Raw genomic sequence first — 9503 nt, 5'->3', positions numbered from 1 at the left:
CGTGGGCTCAGTAGTTGTGGCTCGCGGGCTTTAGAGCGCAGGCTCAGTAGTTGCTGTGCACAGGTTTAGTTGCTCCACGGTATGTGGGATCTTCCTGGACCAGGGCTCAAACCCGTGTCCCCTGCATTGGCAGGCAGATTCCCAACCACTGCACCACCAGGGAAGCCCTGTTCACAGCTTTTTAATTTGATAAATTACAAACATACAGAAATGATGAAAGAGTAATATAGTGAATACCTGAATACTGTCCACCTAGAGTCAATAAGTCAAAAACATTAGCATCATCCTTAACTCCTCCTGAATACCGTCCACCTAGATTCAATAAGTCAAAAACATTAGCATCATCCTTAACTCCTCCTGAATACCGTCCACCTAGATTCAATAAGTCAAAAACATTAGCATCATCCTTAACTCCTCTCTTATGTACCTTATATTCTGTTCATTAACAATTCCTCGGCTTCCCTGGTGATGCAGTCGTTAAGAATCTGCCTGCCAATGCAGGAGACATGGGTTCGAGCCCTGGTCAGGAAGATCCCATATGCCACAGAGCAACTAAGCCCATGCGCCACATCTACTGAGCCTGTGCTCTACAGCCCGTGAGCCACAACTACTGAAGCCCGCGCTCCTAGAGCCCATGCTCCACAACAAGAGAAGCCACCACTATGAGAAGCCCGTGCACCACAACGAAGACCCAACACATCCAAAAATAAATAAGTAAAAGTAAATTTTAAAAAAAACACAAAAAACAATCCCTTTAACTTTTTCCTTCAGAATATATCCAGAATCCAAACACATCTCACCATCTGCTGTGCTGTGCTCTGATGGAGTCCAGCATCTCTGACCATGACCTTTAGCCTCCTCAAGGCTCCCTGCTTCGTAGTCTATTCTCAACCCGCAGAAAGAGGGATTCTATTAACTCATAAGTCAGACTATGTCAATCCCCTGCTCAGAACCCCAGAATAGCTCCCATCTACTTCAGAGGAGAGACTGACAGTGGCATTTACAGTGGCACACAAAGTCCCGCTTGATATGCCAACGTTACCTCCATACCTTCCTAACTCTGCTCTAGCCACAAAGGCCTCCAGGTGGTTCCTCAAACAGGCCAGGCACAGGCCATCTCATGGCTTTTGCATTCTTTTCTTTTGCCTGGAAGACCTTTCCCCCTCCCCCCATATCTATGGATATATCACTTCCTCCACTTCTCAGTTCTTGAATCCAGTCACCTTCTCAGTGAAACTGTCCTTTACTCACCTAATGAAAATTGCAAATTCCTTGCCCCCCAATATTCTCTAATCCTTTTTCCAGATTTATTTTTCTTCATAGCAGTTATCACAACTTGATACACTATGCATTTTTCACTTATTTATCTTTGTTATGTCCTGTAAGCTCCACAAGAACAGGGACCTATGTGCTGTGCTAACAGCTGTCCTCCAGCACCTGGAAGGGCGCCTGTCACATAGCAGAGCCCAATCGACTTCTGCGGAGTGAGTGGAGGAACGGGAGCTTAAGGGAGGAAACACTCAAGTCCGGGAAGACTTCTGGAGGAGTAAGTCCACCACCCGTCGCCACTCCCAAACACCGCCCACGAGGCGGCCCGCCCCGCTCCCTTAAGCCACGCCCACGGAGGCGGGCTGCGGCCGGAAGCACCTCCCCTCGGCGGAAGCCGGGCCTGGCAGGCGGTCTAGGCCCTCCTCCCGACCTGCCCCGGGCTCATGCCCCTCCCACCCGAAAGTGGGTGAAAGGTCGGCGGCGGTGCCGCCGCGGCTGGGGCAGTGGAGCGGAGCACCTGGGAACCGACAGGCACGGCGACTGACGGACGTACCATGGCAGACCAGGCGAAGCCCATTAGCCCGCTCAAGAACCTGCTGGCCGGCGGCTTTGGAGGCATGTGCCTGGTGTTCGTGGGGCACCCACTGGACACGGTCAAGGTGCGAGGATGCTGGGGCGCGGGCTGGAGGGAGGAGGCCCGGGCAGGGCGCGGAATGTAGGGTCTCCCGCGAGGCTCGGTCTGGGATAGAAGCGGGGTCCGTGGGAGCTTCCGTGAGAAGTCTAGGGAATCTCCCTTTCGGGGGTCGGGGAAACTGTTCCTGCACCCCAGAGAGCTGGACGTTGCAGAGTGAGCAGCCTCTAACCGCCCACCAAGGGCTCTTGATTTAAAAAAAAGTTCTCTGTTCGGAAGCCTCTTCTGATCTGGCGCCACTTCTTTGAGGATGGTAAAGAAAGAGCACCGCCCCAAAGCTCTGACTTCTGAAAACCCTAACATTATCAGCAAGGTTGAAAAAGGCATCTGTAAATCCCGCTTCAGGAAGAGAGCTAAAGACTGAGGCAAGGTTATTCCAGACATGTGTTTTGACACATTCCTCTGGGCCCAGAGTGCTCCATCACTATCTCCTTTGAACCTTTCTTGACCATCTTCAGCCTGTCACCCCATGTTAGCCTGAGTGGCCTCCTGTGGGAAGCGATGATGTCCTCACTGACTGAGCTCCTTCCAGGGAAAGCAAGTGATCAGCTTTCCCAGGGCAAGGCTGATCCCCACAACAACCTGGTGAGGAAGCCGTGGTCAGATTGAGGCTCCAGGAAGGGGGAAACTCATCAGAGCTTGTTCCCTGCTTATCCTCACATTATGCATCAACTCTTTCCCCTGCAACACTTTCAGCAAGGGCTTGCTGGAGACCAGAGTCCATACCCTGTGACTTAGCATTCAAAGCTTCATCCTAGTTTTCTAACCTTATTTCTGCACACACTTGGAGGAAATTGACAGATCATGGCCAGGGTGAGCCTGTAGGGAGCAGGCATGAAGCCTGTGTAGGAGACTTATTGGAATGTTGGATTGGGTTTCCTCCACAGGGAAATTGCTTTGGGGACATTCTCCAGGCAAGTTTGGGCAGCAAGCTCTTTGCTGCCTTTCATCTAGGAGAGGATCTGGGGTCATTCTATCACAGGACCAGAATTAAGCGACTGGGCTGGTTTGGGCACTGTGAAACACAAAATCAGATGTTTATTCAGTAATTGGTAAATGCCATGTGTGTTAGGGCTTCCCAGACAGTGGTCGTTCTAAGCAGCACTGATGTAAGGGAGAAGAATTGTCTGGCCTCTCTACTCTTGATCTTGTTAGTTCTAGGCAGCTGGAGCCTCTCTTTAAAGAAAAACGAATCCCTGTTGCTCCCTAATACAAATGTTGCTCCTACCTCCATATCCTCTTGTCCTTCCTCCCCAATCAGATGTCATTCCCAGGAAGGGCCCGAGGACCTCTATACTGAAATGGAAATGACTGAAAATGCTCACTGCATTTTTTTTTTTTTTTTACGTTACGCGGGCCTCTCACTGTTGTGGCCTCTCCTGTTGCAGAGCACAGGCTCCAGACGCGCAGGCCCAGTGGCCATGGCTCACAGGCCCAGCCGCTCCGAGGCATATGTGATCTTCCCAGACCGGGGCATAAACCCGCGTCCCCTGCATCGGCAGGCGGACTCTCAAGCCACTGCATTTTTAATAGCCAGAAAGTCCCCTTTTAGCTTAAGCCGAAACCACAAATTGCCCACTACTGTCCTTTTGACCTCTAAGAGCCAGGTGGCCTCCAATCAAAGCTTGGCCTAGAGGCACTTTCAGAGGTCCGAGGCGACTAACTGTGGTCTGGGAAGGCAAGAGGTGCAGCACTTCAGTTTGGAAAGGCTTTATGGCACGTGATGAAGGGCTGGCTGAGTTCTGACTGGAGAAGTAGGGAGACCCAGACATTCTGGGTAGGGGGAAGGCAGGAGTGAAGATGGATATAGGCTTGATAGTGGGAGCAGGCTGTAAAATAAGACCAGCCGTGGAGGACTTTAATGTTCTTGCTGGGCCTGGGTGGCGGATGTCATGATGAGACATGTGAGATTTATACAAAATCACAAAAAGGTATCAGTCAGAAGTTGTGGTCTATTCCTCTCTCTCTACTAACTTGGACAGGTTGTGCCTGACCATGGAGGATCTGAAGACCAAATAAGGGATTTTGGATGCAAAGCAGCGGGAGCCTCTAGACATTTCTACTGTTGTGTCCCATAAACTCCTCAGATATGCATGTCACCTCCATTGCCTAGAGAGTGAGTTCCTTAGTTTGGGACATAAGGCCTTAACAAAATCAAGAATGAGAAATTTAAAGTAATAGAGGAACAGCATGATGAAATGGTGTCTTGGAAAAGTTAGTATGATAGCAACCTGAGAAGAATTAGGAAGCAGAACTCAGAGCAGGAAAAATAGCAAGGAAAAAGACTGCAGAAGTATATAACTGGGTGTATCAGTTATCTCTGGTGGTGTAACAACTTATCCCAAAACTTAGTGGCTTAAAACAACAACAATAGGGACTTCCCTGGTGGTCCAGTGGTTGGGACTCTGTACTTCCACTGCGGGGGCCACGGTTCCATCCCTCGTCAGGGAGCTAGGATCCTGCATGCCGCACAGCATGGCCAAAAAATAATAATAATAACAAGTGTTATTATTAGGCGAGGATGTGGAGACCTCGGAACTCTTGTGCACTGTTCTTGGGAATGTAAAATTGTATAGTGACTGTGGAAAACAGTATGCCATTTCCTCAAAAAATTAAAAATAGGATTACTATATGATCCAGCAATTCCATTTCTGGATATATACCCAAAAGAATTGAAAGCAGGGTCTTGAAGAGATATTTGTACTCCCCTGTTCATAGCAGCATTATTCACAATAGCTGAAACATGGGAGCAACCCAAGTGTCCACAAATGGAAGAATGAATAAGGAAAATGTGGCATATACATACCATGGGGTGTTATTCAGCCTTAAAAAGAAGGAAATTCTGGGGCTTCCCTGGTGGCGCAGTGGTTGAGAGTCTGCCTGCCGATGCAGGGGACACGGGTTCGAGCCCTGGTCCGGGAAGATCCCACATGCTGTGGAGCGGCTGGGCCCATGAGCCATGGCCGCTGAGCCTGCGCTCCGCAATGGGAGAGGCCACAACAGTGAGAGGCCCGTGTAAAGCAAAAAAAAAAAAAGAAGGAAATTCTGACCTTGCAACCACATGGATGAATACTGTAAACATTAGGCTAAGTGAACTAATTTACTAATTAATAAACTAATTCAGTTTTATAAGGCAGAAAGAATTCTGGATGGTGGTGATGGTTGCACAACGTTATGAATGTATTTAATATCACTGAACTGTACACTTAAAAATGGTTGAGATGGTAAATTTTATGTGTATTTTATGACAGTTAAAAAAAAAAAAACAACAACCCAAACTGGGGGGATTTCCCTGGTGGTCCAGTGGTTAAGACTCTGTGCCTCCACTGCAGGGGGTGCGGGTTCGATCCCTGGTCAGGGAACTTCCGCATGCCATGCAGTGTGGCCAAAAAAATAAAGAAATAAAAAATAAAATAAAATAGTTAAGGGAAAAAATGGGCAAAGGATCTGAATAGACATTTCTCCAAAGAAGATATACAAATGGCAATAAACACATGAAAAATATTCCACATCATTATCCATCATGGAAATGTAAATAAAAATCACAGTGAGGTACCACCTAACACCCACTATGATGGCTATAATTGAAAATAAATAAATAACAGGTGATGGGATGTGGAGAAACTGGAACATTCATACAATGCTCTTTGGAAAACAGTCTGGCAGTTCCTGAAAAGGTTAAACATAGAGTTAGCATATGACCCAGCAATTCTCCTGTGATGGTTAATTTTATGTGTCAACTGGGCTGTGGGGTGTTCAGATATTGGTCAAACATAGTTCTGGGTGTATCTGTGAGGGTGTTTTTGGATGAGATTAGCATTTAAGGTAGACTAAGTAAAGTAGATTGCCCTCCCTAATGTGGGTGGCCCTATTTCAGTCAGTTGAAGGCCTCAATAGAACAAAAAGCTGAAACTCCTCCCTCCTGACTGATTGAGCTGGGACATTGGTCTTTTCCTGCCTTTGGACTCAAACTGAAGCATTGGCTCTTCTTAGGTCTTGAGGCTGCCAGCTTTTTTTTTTTTTTAACACCTGTATTGGAGTATAATTGCTTTACAATGTTGTGTTAGTTTCTCTGCCAGCTTTTGAACTGGGACTTGAACCATCAGCTCTCCTGGTTCTCAGGTCTTCAGACTTGAACTATCCTATTGACTTTCTTGGGTCTCCAGCTCACTGATTGCAGGTCTTAGGATTTGTCTGCCTCCATAATTGTGTGAGCCAATTCCTTATAACAAACAAACAAATAAATAAATCTACATGTCCTATTGGTTCTATTTCTCTGGAGAATCTTGACCAATACAATTATGCTTGGGTAATATAATATCCAAGAGAATTGAAAACATAATATCCACACGAAAACCTGCACACAAAAGTTTATAGCACCATGATTCATAATAATAAAAGTGGAAAAAATGTAATTTGTCATTAGCTGATGAGCAGATAAACAAAACATGGTATATTTGTACAGTGGAATACTATTTACCCATAAAAAGGAATGAAGGACTGATATATTCTACAACATAGATGAACTTTGAACACATTATGCTAAGTAAAAGAAGCCAAGTGTGAAAGACCACATATTGTATGATTTATTTATATGAAATATACAGAATAGGCAAATCCATAGAGATGGAAGCTATATTAGTAATTGCCAGGGGCTGAGAGAAGAGGGGAATGGGGAGTGACTACTAATGGGTGTGGTGTTTCTTTTTGGGGTGATGAAAATATTCTAAAACTGATTATAATGAAGGTTGCACAACTCTGCAAATACACTAAGAAGCACTTAACTGTATATTTTAAATGGGTGAATTTTATGGTATACGAATTATATCTTAATAAAGCTGTTTAAAAAACCCCAATACTGAACCAAAGACCCTCTCCTTCAACCAAAAGCAACAAAAAGATGCTGGCCAGGACTGTACTAATCTGAAGGATTGGCTTCTGTGTGGTTCATTCACAGGCTGGCAGTTAGTGCTGGCTGTTGTCAGGAGGCCTTCTTTCCTCCACACATGACCTCTTCAGACTGCTTGAGTATCCTCATAACATGGTGGCTGACTTTCCCTAAAGCAAATAACCTGAGATGAAGACAGGCAGAAGCTGACCTTTCTGTCACCTAGCCTTGGAGAAGTCACATAGCGTCAAAACCACTACATTCTGTTCGATAGAAGTGAGTCACTGAGTCTGGCCCACATCCAAGGGGAGGGGAATTAGGATTAACCTTTTTTTTTTTTTTTTTTTTTTTCTGTACTCGGGCCTCTCACTGTTGTGGCCTCTCCCGTTGCGGTGCACAGGCTCCAGACGCGCAGGCTCAGCGGCCATGGCTGACAGGCCTAGCCGCTCCGCGGCATGTGGGATCTTCCCAGACCGGGGCACGAACCCGTGTCCCCTGCATCGGCAGGTGGACTCTGAACCCCTGTGCCACCAGGGAAGCCCAGGATTAACTGAAGGGGAAGAGTATCAAAGAGTTAGTGGGCATATTTGAAAACCATCACACTGGGTAAGAATAGGTGAGGACTTGGCCTAGGAGAAGACTTCAGATGGAGAGAGGAAGAAATAGGATTCTGGAAGACTCTTGAAGGAACTCTCCAAAAGCCTTGGTGCCTATGTGAATAAGAGGAGGAGAAGTAACAGGAAGTGGTCGGATGCTAGAGTTTCAAATCCTGAGAAAGAGGGTAGCCTGATGGCTCTGGCACAAATGGGTGCTTCATCAAAAGGATGAGATTCCGGAAGTGATATGAATAGGGACAGCTTCTCCAGGCAGTTTGAAATGTAGCCCAAAAGGTGGGGAGAGAAGGTCTGAAGATGGCTGAGTAAAAGTCATCACTGAGCAGAAGCTGAAGTCCTGGAATCTGAGTTTTCTAAAAGGGATAGTGGAACAGATGAGTAGGGTACTTAGCCTTGGAGGACGCCTGGAGTAGAAAAGGAGACAAAGGAAGGAGTACCAAGACGGGAGGTTTAAAGAGAGACAGTTTGAAGCATTGGATACACCAAAAGGTGGAGAAGGATGAGGACCAAGAAAAGTAGGATCAAATCCACCTCACTCCAAAATAACTTTGTTGAACACCTTACCTAACCACCGACAAGGCACTTCAAATGGGTGTGGAGAGTGCCTAGAGCTGAACTGAGCTTTGCATTCACTGGCACATGATTTGAACTCACTAAACCCAGCCTCCTCATTTGTAAACTGGTAGTACCTATTCCACTGGATCATTGTGGGATCCATTAGATAAGAAATAAATAGCAAAAGTAAGTGGCTGAGGAAATCAGAGGAACTGTGACTCTCTCCAAAAGCATGCTACTAATGACTTGTGAGTACAGGGTTTGAATAAACTGGGGGAAAGAGAAGTCTGAATCCAGCAGATAAAGTGAATGCTGAAGACATGCACAGAGGTGCAGCTTTCTCTGTTAAGAGTTTAGGAGACAGTTGGGCCATTGCTACCGACAGGCAGTTCTGATTCTGGGAAATGACTGTATTTTAACTTCTGGTTTCAGGTCCGACTGCAGACGCAGCCCCCAAATTTGCCTGGACAGCCTCCCATGTATTCTGGGACCTTTGACTGTTTCCGGAAGACTCTTATGAGAGAGGTACGGAATCTTGGTGCTGGGCATTTCTCTTATTCAGAGGAACAGTTTCACAGGGTTGATTTATTACTTCTCTGGGGGATAGGGTGACTTTGCATAGTTCTGTTGGAGGTCTAGCCCACAGCTGTGGCTCTCTCACCGTGCCCTCCTATTGTCATCGCTCTGGAGTCTTTGATAGTTCCAGCTACTGTTTTATGTGAATGACTGAAGCTAATAAAATGGTTCTAAAATGGTTCTCTCTTTTGGAAGGCACAATTTAGACCACAGGGAATTCATGAGGAATAGTTGGAGACGTGAAATAGAAGAAAATGCAAATCTGGATCAGTCAGTTTGACAGGGATCAGTGTCATAAGTTCACATAAAATCTGGAGGAAGAGTCAGCCAGTCTGAGGAACAGTGAAAGAAGCTAGCAGAGTCTTCAAACCCCTAGACTAAACTAACTAAAGGAAACTAAATTGGTTTGAGGTTATTGAATTACATAGTAATTTTTCAGATATTTCTTAAAGTGAAAACATGGGATTTTAAAAAAGGTTTAATTACTAGCGATGTTTATTTCTGACTTCATTAGCACATATGTGACAAGACCTTGTTGAGAACTTTTCCTTTGTTTCCTAAAATATAACTCTAATATGAATAAATATATATGTAGTGTTTATTAAATATACAGAAACTGAGAAGTGGGTGTCACCCAGATAAAGAGGGGATGCTGGTGATTGATGGACTCGGTCTGGGAGGAAAAGTTGTTCCCAGGGTTCATGCAGGACCCAGGCATGGGAGGAAGATTTTGAGGTGGAGTCTACCCAACCACCCATGCATGAGACGGTGCTGCCTTTTCTTCTGTAAGGCTCTCTTCCTTTCATCAGCCCAGCATGGAGTCTGATCGGTGTCCAGTGGAGTCTTTGGGCTTCAAGTCAGCTAAGAGTTCTCTGCCTTTACAGAGAGGCAGGATTACATGCCTCTTGGT

General features: G+C 45.9%; 1 protein-coding gene across 1 annotated transcript in view; it reads left to right on the top strand.

Moving 5' to 3' along the window:
• Nucleotides 1-1734: 1734 nt before the first annotated feature.
• SLC25A20 (solute carrier family 25 member 20) overlaps nucleotides 1735-9503 on the top strand; it is a 31661-nt gene continuing 23892 nt past the window's right edge. The window contains exons 1-2 of the mRNA XM_060022441.1: nucleotides 1735-1928; nucleotides 8450-8542. Coding sequence (XP_059878424.1) covers nucleotides 1824-1928; nucleotides 8450-8542 — 198 coding nt within the window. The 5' untranslated portion in view covers nucleotides 1735-1823. The remainder of the gene's footprint in view (nucleotides 1929-8449; nucleotides 8543-9503) is intronic.

Source organism: Delphinus delphis, chromosome 10, assembly GCF_949987515.2.
Source record: "Delphinus delphis chromosome 10, mDelDel1.2, whole genome shotgun sequence".
Lineage (NCBI taxonomy): Eukaryota > Metazoa > Chordata > Mammalia > Artiodactyla > Delphinidae > Delphinus > Delphinus delphis.
Note: the sequence above shows the minus strand (reverse complement) of the source record. Positions and strands in the feature narration are given on the sequence as shown.